General features: G+C 46.1%; 1 protein-coding gene across 2 annotated transcripts; it reads right to left on the reverse strand.

Annotated features, from left to right (window-relative positions):
* Window positions 1–5,148: 5,148 nt before the first annotated feature.
* XRCC6 (X-ray repair cross complementing 6) lies at window positions 5,149–27,324 on the reverse strand. 2 transcript variants are annotated; one of them, XM_026479538.4, is made up of 13 exons: window positions 27,151–27,324; window positions 26,426–26,509; window positions 23,411–23,523; window positions 19,553–19,691; window positions 19,037–19,291; window positions 18,132–18,315; window positions 16,087–16,273; window positions 13,934–14,102; window positions 13,057–13,218; window positions 11,443–11,572; window positions 10,909–11,009; window positions 7,723–7,836; window positions 5,149–5,553 (listed from the first exon to the last, which is right to left on the reverse strand). In XM_026479538.4, exons 2-13 carry the CDS (start codon window positions 26,499–26,501, stop codon window positions 5,360–5,362), a joined length of 1,824 nt encoding a protein of 607 aa, XP_026335323.1. In that variant the 5' UTR covers window positions 26,502–26,509; window positions 27,151–27,324; the 3' UTR covers window positions 5,149–5,359. The 2 variants fall into 2 exon arrangements, with proteins under 2 accessions (XP_026335323.1, XP_057172306.1); XM_057316323.1 differs by lacking the exon at window positions 27,151–27,324 and having other exon boundaries at window positions 26,426–27,137.
* Between the last annotated feature and the right edge of the window lie 24 nt (window positions 27,325–27,348).

A 27,348-nucleotide genomic window follows, 5' to 3' on the forward strand; every position in this document is an offset into this window, starting at 1 on the left:
TAGGCTAAGCACCATGAGATCCGTGTACCTCAGCAAGAGAAGTTCTCTTCCGAAGTATAGATAACTGGATACCATAATGGTCGGATGAGTGAGGATTTTATTTAGTGTCCTTTTGGCCAGCTTGGGACCATATGAGGAAACTCGGAAACCACCCTGTCCTGCTGAGGCCTGTTCTGCGCCTACTGGGCTAGTCATTTCTCCCAGCTCATTCCAGTGTTTATATACCCCCACCCCACCCTAAGCAGTTTTAGATTTGTGGATCGTGGAGTTTGAGGTGCTTACTGTCTTTTGTTGTGTATATACATTTATAATCATACCTTAAAAGACGGAAATATTTGGGGGATGCAGAAAGTTCAAGAAGACTGATCTCCACCTAGGTGGAAACCAGGCCATCTCCACTAGAGCCCTAAGAAGTGGGGTGGGGCAGGGGCTCCTGGGATCTTCACCCCTCGCACCCAGTTTACTCTGGAGTGTTAGCCCAGTTGCCATGGCCACATCATAAGCCTTCAAAGGGCAGGGTGTTCATCTACGATCCTCTGAAAAAAACTGGGTCTTTTCCCCTGGTCCTAGTGGCCTCCACTGCCTGTCCTGTGTCTGCCTCTCCACCATGTTCTGTCTTTGCTTAGTGTTTCACATTTGGTTTCTCCAACACTCCAAACCTACTTTCTTCTCATATTTGGTGTTCCTTTACTGTACTGATGGCTTTCTCATGCCAGCCTTGATTCAAGTATCACTTCTGTAGGGCCCGAGGTACAAACTACCTCATCTCTCCTCTTGCCCCCAGCGTTGGGACATTCAATTTTTAACTTGTCCTTACCTAGTCTCTGAGGTTGTTTTCTGATTTTTGCCCTCATGAGAGAGCAGGAACTTGGGTGACGCCCTAGCACCTGCGGCAGTGCCCTAACACAGATGCTCCAAAAGTGGAGAGGGGATAATTCCTGAAGCCTAGACACGCAGGCAGGGACATCAAGTAATTTCCACCCAGCCACCCATGAAGATGGTTGCAGAATTTTGCATATAAACATTTTGGAGAGAATCCAGTGGCTTTCATCATGTCTGAAAGGGTCCTCTGACCCCAAACACACACTGGTTAGGAACTTCTGTTTTAGAATAAGTTTCCTGAGAGGCCCCACGGTTAAGGAATATTTTTTACATTTATAATAATGACCTTGCTAAAGGTCATTTGTAGTCTGTTAAGTACTAAATAATGCATTTCCATTATCTTTAATCCCAAACTGTGATGGGGAAGGAAGGGGCTTGTTCTAGACACAGTGTCCCCGAGTCCCTCTCAATGTCAGCTAAGTTACATTTTGAGAAATCAGGTACGTGCCTCTGATTTTAGCAGACATATCTGCTTACGGTGGGGGCCAGGGGTAGGTGGATATAATTGTCCTCTTCTGAAGGAAGAAAAAGTATCGAGTCAATATTTTCCAGGATGTCCTATGGCAGCCAGCCTCCAAGATGGCCGCCAGTGATGCTCCCGTCCTGGAATTCACGCCCTTGTGCAGTCTCAGCCCACACCAACTCAGAGCTGGACTGATGACCAACATGGCGGAATGACGTGTGACCTCTAAGGCTCCATAAAAGACATTACAGCTCTGCCTTCATGTCTTTGGATCACTGGCTATGAGGGAAGTCATAGCCGTGTTGTGAAGTCCCTTAAGCAGCCTGTAAAGAGGTCCGAAGGCTTCTAGCCAATAGCTAGCATTAACTGCCAGCCACGGCAATGAGCCTGTCTCATCTGTACTCACGGGATCTTAATTTACAGAGATGACTACAAATTAAGGAGAGGAGAGGTCGATGCCACTGGAAGAATTTACTACTTAGATTTGCCCAGGCATGCCACACCACACAGGGCCACAAAGGAAGCACCCAAGATTTGGTCAGGTGGTAGAAGCAAGAGCAAGGGGAAAGCTTAAGCCACGGTCTTTATTGGGGTTTCTGGCAAAGGCCAGGCAGGGCAGAATAAAACAGCTTAGGATTCACTAGTCTGAACAATTCCAGTGGGCTTTGGGCTGTGAGAGTGCTTTCAAGTTGCCTGGTAGCTGGCCCTGAGATGACTTAGGGCAGGGACAATGTTGGTGTTTGGCTTACATGAGAGGCATGCCGGCAAATACACTGTTAACTATGTTCACGAACTAGCTAGCCCTGGGAGGGGCAGTTTCTCCCCAGGCCTATAAGCACCCCCCATCCCAGATGTCAAAACAAAATACAGAAAATTAAAAACCAGATTAATCAGCCTTCTTGTAAGTGGATCCTCCAGCCTCAGTCAATCTTTCAGAGGACTGCAGGCCTGACCACCATCTTGAATGCAACCTCATGATTGACTTCAAGCCAGCCTATCCGCTCCCCAGTTCCTTACACACAGAAATGGTGAGAGACAATAAGTGTTTATTGTGTTTAAACCAAGTTTTGGGCTGCTTTGTTACATAGCAACAGACCACTGAGGTTGTGGGGGTTGGTGACACTGAGGGGGTCAACACAGCAATAAATACGGCCATGTCAAAACTGTAGGGTCACGCAGAACACCAGAGGTGCTGGCAGGGCCCACAAGGGAAACACTCCCGGCTGCTTCAGAGTGGCCAGAAGTAAATCCCAGGTAGGACTGGCTTTCATACGTGAAGCAGTCAGTTACAGTAAGAATTATTACACATTCAGGGACAAACTAGAAAGACTGGATAGTCGTCTGAGTATAGCAGGTGTCTGTTTCCCCTCCGTGTGGATTTGAGGTTGGAATTTCTGGATGAGGGGGAGGGAGCGGAAGTGGATGGCTAATCTCTCCCAGGGTTCATGGTCCTGCTTGCTTTTCTTCTAATATTTTAATAAGAAATTAAAACAAGACGTATCAGAAGATGTTCCCTCTGCATCTGACCTGGAGGTACAAACGCATATGCGCATGCGTTTGCTTGCTGTGGTGCTCTCCAGCTGCTGCCCACCGCTGCACCACCTGCCCAGGCTGGCGCGCTGACCCCACCCTTCCCACCGGCGGTGCGCATGCACGGCCGGTTCTCCATTGCCCCCACCACCACCCAGGACATCACCACCCCCTGGCGGACTGAAGTGTGTTTGCAGCCAGAGGGGTTAGTCGGCTCAGAGCTAGACCTACTAAGCGTGTTAATGTGTTTTCTCATTTTCACCATTCCGCATTATCACTCTTATTATAAATATGAGGAAACTGTGGCTCGAAAATGCCAGGTATGGGGCGCCTGGGTGGCACAGCGGTTAAGCGTCTGCCTTCAACTCAGGGCGTGATCCCGGTGTTATGGGATCGAGTCCCACATCAGGCTCTTCCGCTATGAGCCTGCTTCTTCCTCTCCCACTCCCCCTGCTTGTGTTCCCTCTCTCGCTGGCTGTCTCTATCTCTGTCAAATAAATAAATAAAATCTTTAAAAAAAAAAAAAGAATGCTTTAAATAAAAAAAAATAAAAAAATAAAGAGAATGCCAGGTAAATTGCCCACATTCACTTGTACGTATGTGGGGAGGAAAGATGCACATTTACTTAATCTGATTTAGGAGCTTACAAAAGCCCAACCAAATCACGTTTGCTTATGTTTCTTCTCCTGGAGGGACCAACAGCAGAGAAGGCAAGTGTCGTTAATTTACGGAGAGAGATCACACCACCGCTGTGTATCACAGACCTCAGATGGTTATTTTTCTGACATCACACTACCTTGAGCTCTTTCATTCTCTCCACTTCGTACATAGAACTGAGGGAAAGGAGCCTGGACTCGGGTAAGGTTCCTCAGGAGTGCACAGAAAAGCCTGGAACTCACTCTAGGGCTCCTCCTCATGAGCCAGGAAATCCAGCGTTTCAAACAAAGGCCCAGCAATGATACTCATTCTTACTCTCCTACTCACGACTAGCCTGGATTCTAGTCTATCTTTGCAGTGTTAGTAACGTCCTCTAGAACCTGGGGTTTCCAAGCAAGCTGCATTTAAGAGGGATGGTCTAATTTCTCAACAAGAACAAGCACTTACTATATTAAATGGCTTTGCATTATCTTGCTGTGTCCTCAAAAGCATCTCTTCTAACTGGAGAATTAACTTCCCTCTCCCCCATAAGGAAAGAAAGCCAAACAAGAACATAACATCTGCTTTCCAAGTAAAAACAAGACAAAACACATAATGCTCAGAGAATAAAGAATCCAAAACTGAACATCTCTTACAAGAGTAACTTAAGGCCTCCCATAACTCATGGGATGCTCATTCCGGTCCTGAAAGACACAGGACCTATAAACTCTGAATCTCAAGCCATCCTTGGAAGTTACAAACCCTTCCAGATGCTTTCCTTCCTTCTCTCAGGCTAATTCTTCAAGCAGTAGCAGCAGAAAGAGCAGGAAAGGGACAGGGAGCACAGATGAGGGATGGCGTTGCAGGGAGAGGGACAGGGGACACGAAGAGAAAGACACCCTACCCTGCTCCTCGTCCCCCTTTCCAAATACTAGGACCTCTCCTCACCTTACTACAGCTCTCCTGAAAAACAGGAGGAATAACTCATTTCACTTATGCTAGAACCCAAATTCTGAGGGCAACAGAAAATGTACGTATCTTCATATACCTGAATGTCACATTAAAATGAACGCAGCATTGGGGCGCCTGGGTGGCACAGCGGTTAACCGTCTGCCTTCGGCTCAGGGCGTGATCCCAGCGTTATGGGATCGGGCCCCACATCAGGCTCCTCCGCTATGAGCCTGCTTCTTCCTCTCCCACTCCCCCTGCTTGTGTTCCCTCTTTCGCTGGCTGGCTGTCTCTATCTCTGTCAAATAAATAAATAAAATCTTTAAAAAAAAAAAATTAACGCAGCATGAAGGGGGCTATTTGCTGATGAAGCAAACGGTACCAGGATTAGAAATGTTACATTCTTGTTGCTTCTGGAAATCTGATCTTTAGGTCTATATTAAGATGCAATGACAGGGAAAACAGATGGAAAGCCAAAGGATGGGTCAACATTGCCAGGGCTTGTCATTCCTGAAGTATGCCCACCTGTCCTTAATTGTCACATTCTCCCCTGCCTTCACTGATATTTGTTTCCATTTTGAGGATGATGTGTTCCTAATGGGAGAGAAAATCAAGCTAATAGCCAATGGCAGGTGATCTTTGGATGTGAGGCAGACACATATTTCTGTTTCACACTAAAGAACAGTATATAGTACAAAGTTAGGGCTCTTTATTCAGACAGTAAAGCACAGCAAAGTGGGAGGGCTAGGCTGTCTCCATAGCAACAGAGCGTCTCATAAACGTAAAGTCCTTGGCTTGTATCAAGCAGACTCTTCCTAGCTCAGGAGAAACATGTTTTAACTTGATGAGAACAAAATCAGGCAGCCTGGCTAGAGTGCAGAAGGGGGGCTGGCTGGCAGGTCAGTTCTGGAAGTGCTTAGTGAGCACGTCCAGCAGCTCCTGCTTCTTCAACCCGCCCCTCAGCCCATACACCCTGCAGGCCTCCTTCAGCATGGGCACAGTGAGCTTCCCCAGCGTGCCCTTGCTCACGTGGGCCCTCAGATCCTCTTCAGATAACTCCATCTTGGGCCTTTTGCTTCCAGAACCTTCATCACCTGGGGGGAAAGGTCAGGAGGGAGTGTTGGAAATGCTACCAGTGGCATCCTAGCTACCTTGCACAGGGGCCCTCCTATGATCTGGGTTGCAGTTCACCATTTTCCACAAGGCTGTGGGACTCACCTAGAACACCATGGGAGGGTGGGTTTTGGTTTTTTTAAGATTTACTTATCTATTTGAGAGGGAGAGAGACCGCACACGGCAGGGAGGGGCAGAGGGACAGGGACAGTGAGTCCTAAGCAGACTCTGCGCTGAACCCGACATGGGGCTCGATCCCATGACCCCGACATCAGGACCTGAGTCGAAACCAAGAGCTGGACGTTAGCCAACTGTGCCACCAAGTCGCCCCTGGAGGGTGTCTGGATAAGACAGCTTCGTTTAAGCATAAAGTCAAAACTGTACCACACCCAGAAGGGACTTCAATGGAGTGTAAGTGCCACAGTTTACCCAAAATTGGTGCTCACTCTGGGTAAGTCATTCCTTCCTTCCTTCATTCAAAAAGCACTTACGGAGCGCTGTGTGAAGTACTAAAGCACCAGACTAGGTGACGTGAAAGTGCAGATGGAGGGGGCTAAACAAGTAAGCCACTGAGGTGTGCACGGTGTCGCTATGACAGCAGCTCACACAGGGCTCTACAGGAGTCACTTCTGACGCAAAAGAGAGAAAGCTCCATGGCCACCCACCTAGGCTCTCATAGCTCTGCTTCCTTGTAGGGCTGCCAGGCAAGCAAAGCCCACATTTGGCTTTGCTAGACCAAAAATAGCCAAAAAGATTACAACCTAAGCCAGAACTATTCCCACATGCTGAGGAACTCACAACATGCTGTCCTGAAAAAGGGGAGAATTACGGTAAGAGTACTTTGGGTCTAGCAGTAAGAAAAAGGGTAGTCCAGGGGTGCCTGGGTGGCACAGCGGTTAAGCGTCTGCCTTCGGCTCAGGGCGTGATCTCGGCGTTATGGGATCGAGCCCCACATCAGGCTCCTCTGCTGGGAGCCTGCTTCTTCCTCTCCCACTCCCCCTACCTGTGTTCCCTTTCTCGCTGGCTGTCTCTATCTCTGTCAAATAAATAAATAAAATCTTTAAAAAGAAAAGAAAAGAAAAGAAAAGAAAAGAAAAGAAAAGAAAAGAAAAGAAAAGAAAAAGGATAGTCCAATAGAAACAATAGTTATTTTTTCTAGAAGTTCACAGAAAAAAAAAACTTCAATAAAACTACATCTTGGGGCGCCTGGGTGGCTCAGGTGGCTAAGGGTCTGCCTTTGGCTCAGGTTGTAATCTCAGGGTCCTGGGATCAAGCCCGACCTTAGGCTCCCTGCTCAGTGGGGGAGCCTGCTTCTCCCTCTAACTCTGCACGCCCCCCCACTCATGCTTTCTCGTTATATCTCAAATAAATAAATAAGATCTTAAAAAAACAAAACAAAACAAAACTACATCTCATTTGGGACACCTGGGTGGCTCAGTCAGTTAAGTGTCCGAATCTTGATCTTAGCACAGGTCTTGATCTCAGGGTCATGAGTTCAAGCCCCACACTGAGCTCCACAATGGGCATGGAGCTTACTTAAAATTAAAAAAAAATTAAAAATTAAAATGAAAAAACAAAACAAAACTACATCTCATTCATAACTGGAGAATTGCAAATGAACACAGGATATAGTTTTCTATTATTCTTTGTGGAAAAAAGAAATAGTATATCAAGTCCAGTACTGCTGAGAATGTAGGGAAATACACCCACCCTTTCTTGAATAGGGCATAAATTGTATCACTTTTTCAGAGGCCAACTGGCAATTCTGATCAGAATTTTAAATGTCGACACGTTGACCCAGCAATACCACTGCTAGGAATTCATCCTAGATAAACAGTGGCTCTGCTCACTCAAGAGCGCAACAGTGGTTCACATTCACTGCAGCGTATGCATCAAGAAGGGTCTGGTTGAATAAACTGTGTACATCTGTCCACTGAAGTACTCTGCAGCCTTGTTTTTTAAATATGGTAGCTTTGTATGGACAGAACTCTCCAACATGTGCAGCTAAGTAACAAAATAAACTAGAAAACAACGTGAATACTAGTCCATTTGAACTGAAATACGTAGATTTGTAGAGAAATTTCTGAAGGGACATGATCCTCTGGGATAGGACCATAAAGGCAACTTTAAAAAAGAACCCAGCTCCTCACCTTGTTTCCGCTTGGGAACTTTTCCTTCAGGATTGTAATCTGGTGGGTAGACAAGCTCCTTAAACTCATTCACCAGGGAGCCCAGTCTTTTATCTATTGCTTCAATTTTAGGCACTAGAAAATCAAAACACAAGAAGAGTGGCCAGGTGAGTCAGGAGCCCTGGCTTCCTGTCCAGTTCCAAGTCTACAGGGACCAGAGGAGAAAGCACCTAACTGCTGGGGTTGGGGGAAGTCAGGGGAGGGTCCAGGAGGCAACTGGCCTGGCCGTGAATGCATTCAATGAAGCCTCTCTAATATTGATCAAGAACCTTCTAACAATCGCATTTAATGAGTACTCACTACAGCCAGGCACCCTTCTAAATGCTTTAAACTTATTTTTTAACTTAATCCTCTAGAGGGTAGGTAAATTGGTCTCCCTGCTTTACAGAGGGAAGCCAAGAGGTTAAATGACCTGCCCAAGGCCAAAGAGCTGGGAGTGACAGAGTTATGAACCGGGCTAGATTCCGGGGTGTCAAACAAGAGCCCGTGCCCCCAGCGGGCTTACAGTCTCATCAGGGCAAGGAGGTGGTGAAGAGATAAATGCAGTAGGTGGCAAGGGCACGAAGGAAGGGACTGAACAAGGCACGCTGGAACAGGGAGGGGTCAGGAAATACTTTCCGCAGCCGGGTCTGGGAAGCTGGGCGTTCTTCCTCAGGCAGATACTATTCCAAGCAGGAGAAGGCACACAGGTAAGAAAGGGCAGGTGACATACAGCTTGACGGTAGAAGGTCAGCAGGGTAGGGCCAGCAAGGAGGCTGGAAGGCAGTCACGGCGAGGTCATGGAAGCCCTGAACACCCGCCCGGGACTTAGACATTATCCTGAGAACAGTGGGGAAACTCTGAAGCACTATGAGCTGGGGGTGGGGGGGACACGCACGATCCCACCTGCATTTTAGAAAGATCCCCCGGAGCTGTGTGTGGAGTACGAACTGAAGGCGGGGAGAAGGGCTCATAAACCCAAGAAGCGGCAGGACTGACGGACATATAGACGGAATGCGAGGTGGGGCAGCCGCGGGGAGGCGGTGGCTGACCGGGAGGGCAGGAGCGTTCCCCGAGACCAATACGATAGGAAAAAGCTACCTCTGGGGGAAGGAGTATTTTTGTTACTTTACCAGGATCTCCAGGTTGTAGAGCCTGTGACGTGAGCTGTGTCACATCAAGGGCAGGCATGAGGAGATGGGTCTCATCATCTGCTCACGTGGCCGCGTTTGCAAAGTACTGAGGGGAGCTCCCGGCACAATGTCACAGCCAAACGGGGCTCCGGCCCAGTCAGAAGCCCCATGTTCCAGACTACACGAGCGTCCGAGACAACTCGGATTCTCAACCTGGGAACCAGCTCGGACTTTTGAAAAACACTGACGCCCAAACCCTTCCCCCAGAGATTCTGATTTAATTGGTTTGCGGGTGAGGCCTAAACAGCCAGGTTGTTTTGGTTTTTTTTTTTCAAGTCCCCCCAGACGATTCTGTTGTACAGCCAAAGTTGAGAACCAGTGTGCTAATGGTAGGGAGGCTTGTTGTAAAACAGACAGCTGGGTCCCAACCTGAGTTTCAGAATTAGTCGGCTTGAGAAAGGGCTCAAAATTGGCATTTCTGACAAGTTCCCAGGCGATGCGAGTGCTGCTGGTCCGGGAAGCACTCTCAGAACCACTGGTATAGCTTGTGGAGGCCCCCTAGGGAGAAGTGAAGTGACAGAGAAAGATGGGGCCCAAGGTCACCTAGAGCGCTCCCATGTTTGCAGGAGAAAAAAACTGAAACAGGCCCAGCAACAGAGTCCTGGGTCGCCGTGGGCCCAGGAGAAAAACAAAGACAGCATGGCATCCCAAAACCAAACGGAGAAACGGACAAAACAATCGTGGGTCTCAGTAAGTGATTTAATTCGAGAAAGCCATTATCATTGTGTCAGAGGGAAGCAGAGACACATCGGAGTAGAGGTGAGTGAAGAACGTAAAAGGGCAAAGAGTCAAAGCTGTCGGATGTCTGAGCAGTAGGAAAGTCGGGTCCCGAAGCAGATGGCCACCGGGCAGGGCGGCCGCGGTTCTGGCCAGAGCCAAGCAGGAAGGACAGGGCTGGGGACACAGGCTCAGGAGTCACATAAATGAGGGGACCCTGGAGGCTGTGGGAGCAGACAAGATAACCAAAAGAAAGGGAGACAGGAGGGGCTGAGAAGTTAGAGGGAACATCAGAGCAGCCAAAAGTGTTTTGAAAATAGTCAGGAAGAGAAAACACGACTTGCAGTAAAATTACAGAACAGGAGCCAGGATGCAAGAGGCCGAGGCCACGGTAAGGAACAAAGAGGACGCTATGGAATTCGCCTGAAGGCCATCAAGAAAGACGGGCCACATCACGCCAGCCTTGCCCTCCTGCCAGACCCGGCTAACAGTCACACCGCAGCACAGGTGCACTGGCTCTTACAGCTCTCGTGCTGGGCTGCTTGGTCTAGCGTAAGAGATCATTAATAACTGGGAGCTAAGCAGGCCACACTAATTGTTCGGATCTTTTCAAACCCCTGTCAAGAGCCTTCATTAAATCCCATCTGTTTCCCGCTGGGTATTTATTGACATCACTAAACCGCGCATGTGCTCTCATGAAATACGCCAGAGAATCACAATCAAGAAAGGCACTGGCAGCGAGCTCAGAGCTCAACCGAGGAGGCCAAGCCAATCTCCCTGATGCTGGGTAACGAGATGGATCCTCTCAAGCACAACACAGTCTGAGGGAGACACAGGAAGCACCGTGGAGCTGAGCAAGGGCTCCGTGCCAGACTCCCTGGATTCTAAACCCAGATCCACCGCTCCCCACTCTGTGCCTCAGCGCATCCCTCCCTTCTCTAGAAAACAAGGCCAACAGCAGCACCTCAATAAATGTTAGATTATTTTTTTACTTTTACCAACATGAAGTCATGAGGTGGCCTCGTTCAAAGGCAGGTGTCAGAAGCCTGGCACTTTCCTCTCCTCTCCCGACAGAACCAGCCAAATCTGCTCCAAGCGGTCTATGCTGGTTTAGAAAATCTCTCAGACATGGCTGGAACTAGGAGATGACATCTCTAGAGGGTGCTAGGAAATGCAGCCACCTTTCTGGTCCAGAGTGAGATCCTTACGAAAAACCCCCGTGGGAGGAACCACGGAGCCCCGCCCCAGCCCTTCTTACGTGTCAGGTCCACCGCTTGCTCGGGCTCCATGAGATCCAAAGCTAGCGCCTCCAGGTTCCTGAAGTGTTGCTGCAGCACTGGGTTCTCGAAGCTGTCACTTCTAGTAAAACAATCATAATAGCATAAATCCATTAAAACACTGAAACGTTTAAAAAAATAAATGAATAAAATTACTAAATAAACCCGACTGAGGCAACACAGGCCCGGGGTCAGCTGAGGAAAACAGCCCACATCAAACAGCAGGGAGTCTCGTCTCTTGAATCAACTTTTCTCTAATTTTCAATTTACTGGGAATCCAAAAGCTAATTTAAAAGCGAACACCACCTGCCCATCTGTCTGTCATGAGAAGCAGTGGGCAGAGACGTGGAGGAGGCAGGCCGTGAAGTATGGAAACAAGACGAAGGAGAGGAGGTGGGATGTGGGGAGAGAAAGAACCTGAACACTCTTTCTCCCCATGCTCAGCAGCAGCCTGGGGGTAAAAGAATCCTCTCACCTCAGGGGACAGTTCCAGAAGAGATGGACCCACTACTCACCTGTAGTTGAATCGGAGCTTCTGAACAATAGCCTTCATCTTGTCTATCTGCTCTGGGTTCGCCAAGACTTTTTCAGTAAAGGGCACCCTCCGTTTATCGTCAGCGTAGGGTAAGAAGACAAGCTGGAAGCCTGAAGAAGGGAGATAAGTTTTCTGAGATTTGACTTCACCAAAGGTTTCAGTTACCGAGTCGTCATTTGTCTCTCAACTCCAAATTGGCCCTTCCAGGTCCTGTGATGCTAGGACTGGGACCCTGCCAACCCTGCTTCTCCTTTATCAGCGGATTCCTGCGAGCATCTGCCTGACCGACTCCCTCTGGAGCCTGCAGAGTGGAGAGGGAGGCAGGAGTACTCCTTTGCGTGCCCTCCTGTCCCTGCCAGCCTTGCCCCAGCCATGGCTCTTCACCAGGGCCCTTCACCTACTGGGAACAGTTGGTTCCAGCCTCTGACTTTCTTGACACACCCAGAGCCAGCGGGGCAGTGCCCCCCTCCCTGGGGGGCTGAGTCCCAGCTCCATCAGGCCGTCCTCTGAGCTTCCGCCTCTCCCCTTGGCTCCCCCAATCGCACCCTACGCTAAAAGGAAAGAGGAAGGGTTATCAGGCTGCTCCTGTTCCAGGTTCTAAGAGACTCGAAAATCTAGACTGGAACCAATGGCTGCTGCCAGGTGAAGGGCCCTTGCTGGCAAAGACAACAGCACTGAGCAAGAGGAAGGAGCAAGTCCCTTTGCTCTCCTCTCCCCTGCGGTCTCCCTCAAGCACCCACTACTGACACAGCCTGACAGAGAGCCAGCTGCCCAAGGAGGAAACTGGGTTTGCAGAGTGTAAGCCTCAGCAGCACAGAGCGTAACGGGAGGCATCTGCAGCTGAGAGACAAGGGCTTCGTGACATACGAAGCTATTCCTCAGCGTTCTGATCACAAATATAACATTTTCAAAGAGTCGCTTTATAGTTTATTTTTATTAGCAATAGCTAAAGAACAAAGAAGACTATCTACCATCTCTTGACTACTTTGTACCAGGCACTCATACATTTACTAACTTGTTTCAAATGGGAAACAACCTGAAGAGAAAGGTGTTCCAGAATTCTCAACTTTGCAGATAAGGAATATAAATAGAAAGGTTAAATTATTTGCCCAAGTCGGCCAGGTACCAAGTGGCAGAGATGGGCCTGAAACAAAAGAAAGTAAACTTTTCCACACGTAAGAATAAGTCAAGTCTGACTTCAAAACCCATGGTCTTTCTACTATAGCTCACTGCCTTGGTGTACGCAGAGGACAAACCAAACATTAAACATTGCAAAGGTATCTAACAATGGCTTTTAGTAAAAAAAGGTGTCAGCATTGAGCCATAACTTTGTCAGCAACCTGCAAACAGTCCCTATGCAGCCAATTCGCAATCGTGGCTACAGAGCTGCCTTGTACAGTTGTACATGCTGAGCACCGCACAACCGTATTTGTCAGCTTTACCTGGCTCTGCATCAAATCCACCTGTGAAACCCTAAAAACACACCTTTCCCAGACCCCATTCCTGGAGACTCTGGTTCAGAGTTCGGATCCTATGGAGGGATTCCAAAGTCTGAGCAAGGTTCAGAAGCACTGAAAATATCTTTTCCACATACCTGGGGGAGTCAGCTGAATTTTCTGGTCATCCAGCTCTTCTTCTTGTGGCAACAAGGCCACAAAATAAGGAGGGATGTTCTGACGGGGGGTGTATCTGCACACTGCCATGACCTCCTTCTCCAGACACTTTGTGAGGAGAGCACTGAACAGGGTTGAGCTCCCTGGAAAAGAAACATCCCAGGGGTCTGCATCCTAAAGGCATCTCCTCCTTTTTTCCCTCTTAGCCCATATTATAAGCCTATGATTTCTCTTCCATTTTCTTAAAAGGGCTTATGATACTTCATCAGGAAAGGTGTGATGAGCCCGGAGCTGAAGGGAAAGTGCGCAGAGGCGCAGAAAGGAAGAGAAAGGAAAGCAAGGAGAGATTAGATGCCTCAAACACTCTGTTTCAGAGTGTGAATTATTAACATTAGTTCACTTTTACTATCTTTAGACTGATGATATAAGCCGCAGTTATTAATAAAAGCCAACCAGGTCAAACCCAGGGGTTCATCAGCTACAGCACGGAGGAATATAGGTCTGGACAGCACAAACACAATGACCTAGTTCATAGCATCTTTAATTGCCAACACCAGGGAATAAAACTGGGTTTTGTTGTTTTTTTCTTTTTCTTTTTAACTCTCTGACGGCTCAAAGAAAGACTTCCATTGGAAGTAAGTTTTAAAAATTCCAATTCCATAGCCCCTCCTGGATATTCACAATGTGTATCAGTGTATTATAGGTCCTACAGAAATCTCTTTAACTTTCTTTAGTCCCAAATTTCCAAAACTTAGCTGAGCATGAAACACTTCCAAAATACCCCCTTAATACATCCTTTCCCGTTTCCAGGCAGAACTGCCTTCTGTTCCTCATTTACCCTCGGTCTACAGGACATACCATTCACCAGGGACTCTTCGGGGTACACGAACAGGGAGGGCCTCAGGTAATGGTGTTTCTTCAGCATTATCAAGGGCTTGAAACCGATGAGAATCAAACCTGGTTCATCAAAGCGTTTCAGCTCTTCTGTCTCCTCTTTCTCTAGTACAATCTGACGATTCCCATAGTTCTAAAGGAAGGGGAACACGAGAGCCACGTACACAGGCTACGTGGAGATGCAAAATGATTGCCACACGACACTAGCAAGTTAAAATCAGCTTCCTTCTAAGGAACAGGAAGATGGCTCACCAAGGGCATCTTCCCCCTACCACAGGGAGCGAACATTTACTGAGGGCCTGCCCGGCACCTACGTTCGTCACCCACTTCGACACGCAGTGTCCGGCCTAGGCAGCAGAGGTTCAGAACTGTTTTACAGATGAGTGAGCCGAGTCTCGACGGTTGGTAACTTGCTCCAGGTTATACAACTGAATTGGGCTTTAAACCACCACCTCTCTGGAGCTGAAGGCCAAGCTCTTTAGGCATTTATTCCTTCCCTCAGCTAACATATACCAAACCCTCCGCACCGTCCCTGACCCACAAAGGAGCTCAAGCCACGCCTAGTTACTGAGAGGACCTCTGTCACGTACTGTGTAGGTCTGAGCAAACACGCATATTAAGTATTACCTCCAAACTTTCATTTTGCATTGTAGTCGTCGATATACGACTGGTAACAGAACTTAGCAACGGAGTCCAATTTGAGTTTAATGAACAGAACAGAGCCCTCGAGTTTTTTTGTAGGCACACTGGATCAAGAAAGAAACTCCATGCCCACAAGAGCTACTGCCTATGAATAAACCAACATGGAGAACTAGTTACTTCCAAAATGGAAGAGGAGATTTCTTGTCTTCTCCTTCAGAAAGTAGGACAAAACACTCCGGCTCGAGATCTGTGCTCCAAAAAATACCTCATGGGTTGAATCAAAATAATATTTAATTTTAGTCACTTAGTTGAGCCTTCTAGGTCCTGAACTTCTGCAAAAAATCTCAGATTCTCTCCCACATTTTGCCTAATTAAAAAGGATGACTCATTTGATCTTAATTTTAGATATCCAATCTAAATTGAACAAAGATTGAACAAAGGTGAGAGAATGAAGAAAGATAATGTTCTGCATTCTTAGTCTGTCCTTCAGATTAAGAAAGGCATACGTGTTTCATTTCAAAGCACAGGAAAAAAATCTGGTTTGGGGGGGAAAAAAAAGAAACTTCTCCCTAAAAAAAAGTGCACTTCACACCTAACACACGTTCCCTAGCTCATCTCCCTTAGTTAACTGTAAAGCATTTTCTCCTACCGTACCCAAGCAAGGAATTCGACTGTTAGAGCAGAATGCACAGTGGTCAAGGGCTAAAGTTTCCACTGACGTTTTTTTTCAAACACTGGTTCTAACTTTCTAGCTGTCAAAGTGTCGATGATCTGGACGCTGGGGCGGCTGGCTGGCTCAGCGGGACAAGCATGCAACTCTTTTTTTTTTTTTTTAAGGATTTTATTTATTTATTCGACAGAGATAGAGACAGCCGGCGAGAGAGGGAACACAAGCAGGGGGAGTGGGAGAGGAAGAAGCAGGCTCATAGTGGAGGAGCCTGATGTGGGGCTCGATCCCAGAACGCCGAGATCACGCCCTGAGCCGAAGGCAGACGCTCAACCGCTGTGCCACCCAGGCGCCCCAAGCATGCAACTCTTAATCTCGGGGTTGTAAATTCAAGCCCTAAGTTGCCTGTAGAGAGTACTTAAAAATAAAATCTTAAAAAAAAAATGATCAGGGTGCCTGGGTGCCTCAGTCGGTTGTGTCTGCCTTCGACTCAGGTCATGATCTCAGAGTCCTAGGATCGAGCCCCATGTCGGGCTCCCTGCTCAGAGGGGAGTCTGCTTCTCCCTCTCCCTCTGCCTCTCTCCTAGCTCCTGCTTTCTCTCTCTCACTCTCTGTCTCTCAAATAAATAAATAAAATCTTTAAAACAAAAGATCTAGATGCCAGTGTTCCAAAGAGGAATGGCTTTGTGTTTTAATAGCTTAGCTACAGAGATATACACAGAAAGATATTCAACCGGTTAGGCTAATCAGTGTCTTCCTCCCTGTTAATTCTTCAATGGGACAAAATTCAGCAAGAAGGCAGGCCTACCTGAGACCTCTTGGTGTCGCTAGGCAGAAGCAAACTGCCCGTATTTACATTAAATGTCCGGGTCTTAGATTTCACTGGTTCATTGGTTTCCCGATAAAGCCTCACTGGAGGAGGTTTGAAAGCCTTCTGGACCATATTATACATGCCGACAGTGAGCGCTATATCTTTGCTGAGCTTGAACTTCAACCTGGAGGAGAGGAAAACAAAAAACCATGGACTGAAAGATTATGCTTTCCTAGCTAAAATCCTTTTCTGGTACCCAAGCCTTGTTTTATTCTCTCCAATAATCCAAATTCCTCGAATATAAATAGAACATGTTTTAATAATACAGTAGAGTTTGCTATAATGCTATCTCAGGGTCTATACCACAAAAATTAGTTTCAGAATATACTGTTAAAGTATATTAATAATAAAATAATGATAAAGAGTGTACTGTAATAAAAATAATAATGATTGGTTTGGGGGTGCCTGGGTGGCTCAGTCGTTAAGCATCCAACTCTAGATTTCAGCTCAGGTCATGATCTCAGGGCCAGGGGGATGTGAGATCAAGCCCCGCACTGGGTTCCACACTCAGCGGGGAGTCTGCTTCTCTGCCTCTCCCTATGCCCCACCCAACGCCCTCCCTCTAACAAAACAAAACAAAACAAAAAAAATTCTCTCTCTCTTCCTCTGCCCCTCCCCCACCATGCACACACGTTCTCCTTCTCTCTTTAAAAAAATAAAAGGGCTCCTGGGTGGCTCAGTTGGTTAAGCATCTGCCTTCAGCTCAGGTCGTGATCCCAGGGTCCTGGAATCAGCCCTGCGTCCAGCTCCTTGCTCAGCGGAGAGCCTGCTTCTCCCTCTGCCTCCGCCTGCCTTTCCCCCTGCTTGTGTTCTCTCTCTCTTGCGCTGTCTCTCCCTCTCAAATAAATAAATAAAATCTTAAAAAAAAAGAGAGAGAGAGATAAGTCAGAACTTAGGACAGTGCTTGGCACAGAATTACCATGCAATAAAATAATTCCATTATTTGATTATAGTGAGCACATTAATCATTTTCTAGGCCTAAGGCATTATTAGTTCTCAAACAGTTCCAATTTATTACTCCTATCACGTACCCTGTGACAACTCTTCCACAGAATGATACTAACGGCGAACATTTGTAAATAATTTCTATCTGCCATACACTATGCCTGGGTTATTTCGTTCAACTGATACGGCCGTCCTGTGAGGAGGGACCATTTTTGCTCCCATCTTACTGAGGTCCAGAGAAGTTACATGACTTGCCCCAGGTTGCCCAGCAGAAGGACCAGGACTACGATCCAAGCCAATCTGACTCCAGGACCTACATTTAACCACTATTTTACCCTCTCTGCCATCCCCACCAAAATGTGTGCTAGATTTCCAAATAGTCCTAATACTCCACCATTTCAGGAAGGGAGAAGAGATGCCAGGGTGTCTGTGTGAAGAAAAAGAAATCATTCCGAAAGGGGAAAGAAGAGCCAACAGCCAAGCTACAGCTGCAGCAACAGGCTGGTGTGTGGTTTCCCTAAAGTCATTTCATGGGTTTTCTAGTAGAACTGTCAGAAATCTCTTGACAACTGCTCAAAAATTACCAATGGTCATGTTCCCTTACGTTGAGGAACCTAGTCTAAAATGAAAGCCTGATGTGAACCTTTACAAAGCAACACAGGGGAGCCCTTGGGACTCTAAGGGCAAAGCTAAGAGAAGGGAATTTAACAAGCTGGTTCCTGTTGGTCTCAAGTTTATAAGAAATCAGAATAACTCCACGACACACTAGTGACTGCGTCTGAGGACGACAGTAGGCCACAACTGTTTACCCCAAGGAAGTGGAGAGCTGTGTTACTCTGGAGAACTAGCCTATCAGCTCTTGCCAGAGGAAGAGAAGCAAATATGCAAATATCCTAGGCTGAATAAGGCAAGTTTTTCGTGAGGCACACCGTTAGGCACCGCCCAGAGGGAAGCAGCCAGGGAAGCTCTGCCAAAGCCGCTCGGTGCTTACGATCAGGTAGGCACTTGCGGGCGGCTGGCCCGGGCTCAGAGCACACCTGCAGAGCACACGCTTCCTGGTCTCCTTGGCGCGAACCTTCCTCAACAGGTCTTCCAGTTTGCTGGATTCCTCAAAGTGAACCCCTAGGTCCTCATCCTCGGCTGTGCTGATGATATCTCGGTAAAACAAGGATATGTCAAAGCCCCCACGTTTCCTCAGGTGCATCAAGTCCAGGAAGATACCTGGGGCAAGGAAAACAATTTTCAGCAAGCGAGAACTTTTTTCAGTTAAGTCCAAATATGCAAGGAACTAGATGGATTATTAACACTTTCAGGACTTATAGAATCACTAAGGGAATCAGTTGCTATAATGACAACTTATTTGATATTTTTATTTTATTTTTCAATAGGCTCCACACCCAATGTGGGGCTCGAACTCCCAACCCCGAGATCAAAAGTCACATGTTCTACCGACTGAGCCAGGTGCCCTGACAACTTATTCAAACCACCACCACACACGGTAGCATGAAAAGTCTAGAGAAGCTCGCTCTAGTAGAGCCCTTTAGAAAGGTGCCTTGGGGCACCTGGGTGGCTCAGTCGGTTGAGCATTTGACTCGACTGCAGCTCGGGTCATGATCTCAGGGTCGTGAGATCGAGCCCTGAGTCAGGCTCCACACTCAGCACAGTCTGCTTGGGATTCTTTCCTTCCGCTCCCCCCTGGCGCCCCGACCACTCACACAAGCACGCGCTCTCTCTCTGAAACAAATAAATCTTTAAAAAAAAGAGAGAGAGAGAAAGTGAATGGCCTCATCATTTTCAGTAGGAATGTTACACAGGTGTGTCTCCCCTGGCTTCATTTTATTCTTTCATTTCACAGTCAGTGGAGAAAAACAAACGTTGGGCATCAACTACAAGGAAGCAGGAAGATTAAGTGCCCGTGTAAAAGAACAGGGAAAATGCCAACCTGTGTCACGGAGGTCCCCCGCTTTGGTCCTGGCCCGGCTGGCTTTGGCACTGTCGTCGCCATGGGGGTCGTCTTCATTGGTGAACAGCATGATCCTCTTATGGCTCATCTTGACCTGGACGTCGCTGAAGAGGTTGGCACAGACCCACAGCACTTCACTTAGTGAGTACTCAGCTCCGTGGCCAATCAGGCCTTGGAAATGTTTTTTCCCCTGCTCCCCTTTAAACTGGTCAAGCTCAAGCACTCGTTTAGCACCTGATTGGAGACAGGGGGTCAAATGGACAGAAAAATCAGAACAGAGTCAGCGCCGCTTTTATAAGGCTAACAGAAGAGCCGAGGTCCCGTTCTCACCCCAGAAGTGTTTAACCCAAAAAGTCCACATCCCAGGAAGAAGCCCCTGGTGCAGAAAGCATACTCTTAGTCAAGATGTCATCTACTTTCTTCTCCACATCCTTCTTTGTTCAGGGTAGTGACCTTCCAATGTAAGGGAAAAGCTGATCTTACACCTCTACTGACCTGGATTATCCAACTCCTGCAAGACGTAAATATTTTTGAAATTCACTGAATTTTTATCCTTCTCAGTACCATAGAACACCACTGCCAAGAGATCTTGATCACTGCTTATGATCTTATTGGTATACACACTCTGGATACACTGACAAAATCAAAATAAAAATTCAATTAATATTTAACTTACCATTAAATTTAAACTCCATACGTGCCTGGCGCATAGTAGGTACTTAATATATTTGCTGAATTTGTACATGGCACTACATTAAGGCACAACCCCTACCTTCAGGAAAGTCATGAATCAGTGAGAGGGACGGAAATGTATTTTTTTTTTTTAAAGATTTTATTTATTTATTTGACAGAGATAGAGACAGCCAGCGAGAGAGGGAACACAAGCAGGGGGAGTGGGAGAGGAAGAAGCAGGCTCACAACGGAGGAGCCTGATGTGGGGCTCGATCCCATAACGCTGGGATCACGCTTAACCGCTGTGCCACCCAGGCGCCCCGGAAATGTATTTTATGCTATAACAAAAACCAGAGTGTGTTAAGTATATAACAGAAGTATAAGTAGTTCCTACCATAAGAAATCAGAGAATTAAAAACACAGATGAGTCAGGGAGGAAATTCGGCTCTACGAGGGAAAAACAGCCCCGTATTGGAAACAGAACACCTGGATGGGAGTCCACTGATGTCATTTACTTAATTGACTGGGTTTGGACAGGCTACTTGATCTTGCCTCAGGCAGCTTGAGACCAAGAAACACAATGTACATACGTAAAATAATTATGTACGTGAAAGGTTTAAGCTAACGCTAAGTAGATGTGACCCCACAATAAGTCCATAACTGCTAACGTCATCTTTTCTTTTTTTCTAACAGCATCTTTTGGAATAAAGTTTGCTTAATTACACAATTAAAGATGCCAGTATTCCAAGAAAGTCCTGTCTACCCATTTAAACTAATGTCAGCATCTGGTAAATCAGTGTCTCAAAGAGCCGCTCAGTCCTGTGACCTATTTCATTCTGGGGGGGCACTGACAACATCCAGTTTCTGAATCCGCAAAGCTGAGAAATAAAGCAACCATGGTGACACCTCCCACCCGGCCACCATGTCGGGTCTGAGACTCCACCCAGCCTCCCTCAACAGTAATTCCCCGCCTTAAATGCGGAACTTAAAGTACGTCAACTCGTTAACAATAATCTGCATGGCAAGTAGTTATTTCTGCAAGTATTTTAATCTACTCTTTTTTTTTCCTATTGAAATACAGCCGTAACACAACGTTACCTTAGTGTCAGGTGTACGACATAGTGACCTGACAGTCTATACATTATGCTGTGCTCACCACAGTGTAGCTCCCATCTGTCACCATATAAAGCTACGACCATACCATTGACTATATTCCTTCTGCTGTACCTTTCATCCCCACAACTTTTAATCTACTTTGAGCAGTCTATAAACATTTACAAATATTTGGCGAGGGCTTCTTCTAGGTTCTAAGAACTAAAAATATCAAAAAAAAAATTTTTTTTGAGAAAATATGTTTTCATTGCTTATCAAATACATTATACTCATCTGTGAATGTCTCACTTATTTGCTACATAATACTATATTTTCTCTGGTTTCTTTAGGCATCGAGGATTCTAAGAACCCTTTGAAATTATATGTAGAAGTGGATCTTTTTGAAGACAGGGTACATAGCTTTTGCCACATCCTCAAAGAGGGCCATAATCCTAAAAAGGTTAAAGCAGTGGTCCTCAAAAAGCAATCTCCAAACCAGTGACATCGGCATTGCCCGGGAACTTGCTGGAAATACAAATTCTTGGTCCCAGCTCTAGACCTACAGAACCAGAAATTCTGACCCAGGGCTAAGGCTCTGCATCTGTGCTAACAAGCCCTACAGGTGATTTTGAAAACCACTGCTTTAAAGTTAAGGACTGTTCTCATTCATTCTTTTGCTAGATGCAAGATATTCTGATTTGCCAACTACAAGAACTGTTTGTATACAAATTAGAACATCAGAAGCTTCTGTTTAGTTCCAAACTCTAAAAATATAAAGCACAGTATATACGATAAGTCTTTATAATTTATAATTCTTCTCTATAAAGAAATGGTAATCTTCTGGAGGTGGAATTCACATCACAACACTAACCATTTTTACTTCATTTTAAATAGGCTCCATACCCAGTGGGAGACTTGAACTCACAACCCCAAGATCAAGGGTCTCATGCTCTACTGACTGAACCAGCCAGGCACCCCCAAATCAACCATTTTAAAATGAACAATTCAGCGGTATTTACGACGTTCATAATGCTGGGCAACCACCACCACCATCTAGTTCTGAAACGATTTCATCACCCCAAAACGAAACACCACTCTTACCATTAAGCATTTGCTCCCCGCATTCCTTTGTCCCTATCCCCATTCCTGGTAACCACCAACCTACATTCTCCATGGATTATGTATTCTTTATTTCACATAAATGCAATGATACAACATGTGACCTTTTCTCTGGCTTCTTCCACTTAATAATATGTTTTCAAGGTTCACTCACCTTGTGGTATCAATACGCCATTCCTTTTTATGGCTAAGTAATATTCCACTCTAGGTATAAACACTTTGTCCATTCAAAATGTTCAGGAATGAGACAGAGGCGGTGGTTACACAACATTATGAATGACTAAAACCTTTGAATTGTGTACTTCAAAATGGTTCATTTTATGGTATGTAAACCATACCTCAATTTTAAAAACAAAACTTTGGGGCGCCTGGGTGGCACAGTCGGTTGAGCGTCAGACTCTTGATTTTGGCTCAGGTTGTGATCTCAGGGTCATGAGATCAAATCCCACATTGGGCTCCTCGCTCAGTGGGGGTCTGCTTGAGATTCTCTACCCCTCTCTGCCCCTCCCCCTGCTCACACTCTCTAATAAATAAATAAATATTAAAAAAAAAAAAAAAACCAACAGAACAAAAAAAAAATTTACTCCTTGATGTGGCAGGTACTATTATCCTCTCCATTATACAGACGAGGAAATAGATACCAAAAGATTCGGCAACTCTTCTGACATCATAAAGTTTGTAAGTGACAGAACCTGGACTTGAGTCCCTGGTTTTGATTCTATTGGGTATCTAGCTGGGAGAGGAATTGCTGGGTCATATGGGAATTTTATGTTGAACTCTTTGAGGAACTACCCCGTTTTCCACAGGAGCTGATCCATCTCACATTCCCACCAGCAATGTAGGTTTCCAATTTCTCCGCATCCTTGCCAACGCTTCTTATTATCTTTATTTTTTCCCCCTCTAAAATATATCCATGCTAGTGGGTTGTGATACCTCACCGTAGTTTTGATTTGCTTTTCTCTAATGACTAAAGATGTTGTGCGTCTTTTTGTGGGCTTTCTGGCCATCTGTAGATCTCTAGAGAAATGTACATTCAAATCCTATGACCATTTTTAAATTAGGTTGTCTTTTTGTTGTAACCTTTTATCAACCACAGGTAATACTCAACTTCCGAATACCAATTACAAGAGGACTCATCTGGACACCGTAACTGCTGGAACTTCCTTCCTTCCTTCACACGCACATCTCTACAGAAAGAGGAGCCCTTCGGTACTACCCAGGCTAACACAGGAAGTGGGAGCAATGCATTCCTAGGGTCTGAAGTTCAAATACAGAATAAAATGGGCCTGTTCTCCAGCACTGTTACCTTTTTTTTAGCTCAGAGTATAGGTAGTCATCCTGGGAGGCTAACCAACATTGATCATTCATAAACAAATTTTTCAAAGAGTCCATAATTTTTAGAGTGGTGTTAATACTTTTTTCTTTCTCTCCTTCTTTCCTTTTTTAAAAATAAATAGAAGGTAATCTTACCTGGATACTCATGTCAAAAGGAGTCAGTTCAACTTCACCCTGAGATTCAAACATGGCCCTAGAACCATCAACCAAAAAAATCAAACTATCTCTTCCTGAATATGTATATTCTCCTATGGGGGGAAAAAAGAAGAAAATGTTTGCCCTTGTGTTCATACTTATCATATTTATTACTCATATAAAACAAACAAAAAAGCCCATTACGATGCCTACCCTCCTCCCAAGAGCAACCACTATCCTTTTAATAAAATCATTTCCTTATTTCCTTTATAATTTTATCATACAAGTGAACATTCCTAAACACTAGTTTTGACTTTAAAAAAATGTTTTTGGGGGGGTGCCTGGGTGACTCAGTCAGTTAAGCATCTGACTCTTGATCTCAGCTCAGGTCTTGGTCTCAGGGTCATGAGTTCAAGCCCCAAGATGGGCTCCACACTAGGCATGGAGCTTGCTTAGAAAAAATAATAAGTTTTTGAAACCTCTTAATCTATAGATACCCCCTCCCTCTTTGTGTCTTATAACTTATTTGTTGAAGAACCAGAATGTTGTGTTATGTACAGTTTTCCACCTTCTGGATTTTGCTGACTGCATTCTTTCGGTGCAGATTGACACAATCCTCTGTCTTTCCTCCTGCAGACCTAGAGAGGCTTCATCAGATTCAGGTGTGCTTTTTTCCTTTCTGGCATCATAGGTGATGCTGCGTTTTGTTTTGGTTTTTGGTTTTTGGTTTCTTCAAAGATTTTATTTATTTATTGGACAGAGAGAGACACAGCGAGAGAGGGAACACCAGCAGGGGGAGTGGGAGAGGGAGAAGCAGGCTTCCTGCTGAGCAGGAAGCCTGATGCGGGCTCGATCCCAGGACCCTGGGATGACGACCTGAGCCGAAGGCAGACGCTTAACAACTGAGCCACCCAGGCGCCCCATGCTGCGCTTTTTTATAAAAACACATAAGACGGGGGCTCCTGGGTGGCTCAGTTAAGCATCTGCCCTCGGCTCAGGTCATGGGCTCAGGGTCCTGGGATCAAGCCCCAGTCAGGCTCCCTGCTGAAGTCAGGCTTCCCTCTGCCCTTCCCCCCTGCTCATCCTCACCCGCTAGCTCACTTGCTCCTCTCTCACGTTCTCTCTCAAACAAATAAATAAAATCTTTAAAAAAAAAAGAAACACATAAAATGTCTCATTGTCTCCGTTTTTTTCACACTGCTGCTTTTTTTTTTTTAAAGATTTTATTTATTTATTTGACAGAGAGAGAGAGACAGCCAGCGAGAGAGGGAACACAACAAGCAGGAGGAGTGGGAGAGGAAGAAGCAGGCTCCCAGCGGAGGAGCCTGATGTGGGGCTTGATCCCAGAACCCTGGGACCACGCCCCAAGCTGAAGGCAGACGCCCAACAACTGAGCCACCCAGGCGCCCCGACACACTGCTGCTTTCTAATACAATAAACATAATTATCCATCTGTAAAACAATATGGCAATTATGGGTCAAGAGTCCTAAACAAAAATTCTATCTTGACCCAGCGAATTCTACCTCTTAAAAGAATTCTACTCTAAAGAACATACGATATGGGAAACCCCTTACACAAAATTTTTCACAACGTTGTTCACTGAAGTAAGAAATTGAAAATAACTAAAATGTCCAACAGGAGGCAGACTAAACTACAGTACCTTTAAAATGAGTTATAAAGACAACATATATGTAGTTACATGGGAAAATATATCCATAATACATTAAGGAAAAAAGGCAGAACACAAAATTATATATATATAATATGAAAAATACATATTATATATATATATATGTTTAAAATTCTTTTTGGAAGAAGACTGGTGCAAATTAAAATGAAAAAATATATATTCACTATGATTAATGATAAAAAATCAGATACAAAGTGGGGCGCCTGGGTGGCTCATTCTGTTAAGCATCTGCCTTCAGCTCAGGTCATGATCCCAGGGTCCTGGGATTCAGCCCCACGTCAGGCTCCCTGCTTAGTGGGGAGCAGGCTTCTCCCTCTTCTCCCTGCTCCTGCTCTCTCTTGCTATCCCTGTCTCTCTCAAATAAATAAATTTTAAAAAGAAAGACATACAGAGTTAAGAAATATCAGAATAAAAGATGAAGGAAATTTCCTTCAGCGAAGGCAATATGCAAAATGCTGGCAGTGGTAGTGTTTGGATGGTGTAGGGTGGTGGATTATATAGATTACAGTAAATTTTCTCTTTTATGTTATATATTTTCTTTTTTTTTTTAAAGATTTTATTTATTTATTTGACAGAGATAGAGACAGCCAGCGAGAGAGGGAACACAAGCAGGGGGAGTGGGAGAGGAAGAAGCAGGCTCATAGCGGAGGAGCCTGATGTGGGGCTCGATCCCATAACGCTGAGATCACACCCTGAGCCGAAGGCAGACGCTTAACCGCTGTGCCACCCAGGCGCCCCATATGTTATATATTTTCTATGTTTCTCACTTTTAGTAAAAACACTTTAGAATTTTCTTACCCAGGACTTAAATTCACCAGTATGTAGATTACATGTACCCCTTTCTGCTCTTCCTTTATCCTTTGTGTTACTACCTTGCCTGAACATACACCCCCAAACTTCGAGGCCAAGGGTGAGAGAATGAGTCTTGTAACTGTGTTGCTCATGTTTTTGCTTTGGTTGCTGCAGTTACTGTAGGGTGAAGGCATTTTTATACTGAGGTCCTACAATGAGTAAAACAACTCTCTGGGTGAGGAAGGGTCTTACCTGAGCCACCTAAGGTGACAAAGGATACCAATGTTCAGGGTCATTTACTGGAGCTCAGTAGATGTCTATCTACCGGTACCCAGTAAAAGTTTAAGGCCAGGAATGTCCCATAGACTAGAGTAGGACCTGGATAAAAGAGCCTTTGTAGCTCTGCAAAGTTCAAAGGGAGAAAAGCACTGGAGATTCTCTGGGGAGAGAAGGGTAAGCCATTAGACAGCAGAGACAGGGAAAGTCTTTCTTACACACAGAACGTTAAAGCACACACGTTAAAGACACTTACCACCTGCTTCAAGGCCCTCTTCTTGTTCTTCTTCTTCATTGCCCTCGTTTTTGTAATAAGACTCCCAACCTGACATATTGCTTACTGCTCACCAGGTGAAAGAAAGTTATGATCAGTAAGAAGGAAATTTAAACCTAAAAAACATCGACTCCTAGACTCCTTTGAGATCCCGCCCTAAAGTCTCGAGATTACTGGTGAGGAATGTGGATGCTGGATCCTGCTGCCTCCAGAGCTCTCAGTAATTGCGATGCATTAGTATATGGTCATGGGCATCATTCCAGCAGCAGCCTCGCCTCGGCTATCCCTTAGAGCCGCTTCAGGGCTGCTGGTGGCCCTCTGACTCGGGCGCTGGGGCAACCCATCCTGGAGGTCCCGTCTGGCCTCCGGCACCGTCTGGATCTACGGGATTCCTGCTCCAGAGTACTCGATCCTCTAGCGGACCCACTGTGCTCAACCCGCCCCCAAATCTCCCCCAACTCCTCCGCCAGCCACGCCCAGCGGGGGGGGGGGGTCTCGCTGCAGGCCGGCCTCAAGGCCAGGTGCCGCCTCCCACAGAGGAGGGGACAGGGACCAGAAACTGTCTCTACCCAAGGGGCTGCACACTTCGTGCTGATGCAGCCCCGCGAGGAGGCTAGAGGGACGCGCAAGACTAAGTAAGGGAAGCAGGTCGAGGCCAGCCCTGGCCGGAAAGCAGGGGACACACCGAACAGCCCAAACCTGCCCACCTTAAGCTCAAGGAAGAGATCAATTTGGACAGAAGGAGGGGCGCCGCGCACGCAGGGGCTCCAGTTCGCGCTCCCAATCAACGCCCCTACGTCATCACGCATAGTGCGCACATTCCTCCTCAAGTTGACACGCCCACTTCCACCACCAGTTTTCCACAACCGTCCCGAACTAAGTCGACCGGGTCCGCGAAAGCCCCG

Source organism: Ursus arctos, unplaced genomic scaffold (genome assembly GCF_023065955.2).
Source record: "Ursus arctos isolate Adak ecotype North America unplaced genomic scaffold, UrsArc2.0 scaffold_21, whole genome shotgun sequence".
In the NCBI taxonomy this organism is placed as follows: Eukaryota; Metazoa; Chordata; class Mammalia; order Carnivora; family Ursidae; genus Ursus; species Ursus arctos.

What these genes read in the sequence shown, in the direction of transcription:
- XRCC6 (XM_026479538.4), bottom strand. Translation starts at nt 26,501, where the DNA reads ATGTCAGGTTGGGAGTCTTATTACAAAAACGAGGGCAATGAAGAAGAA. An exon ending in AGAGGGCCTTGAAGCAGGTG is followed by an intron (nt 23,524 to 26,425) that starts GTAAGTGTCTTT and finishes TTCCCCCCATAG; the next exon opens with GAGAATATACATATTCAGGA. An exon ending in GCAGGAGTTGGATAATCCAG is followed by an intron (nt 19,292 to 19,552) that starts GTCAGTAGAGGT and finishes GTCTCCAATCAG; the next exon opens with GTGCTAAACGAGTGCTTGAG.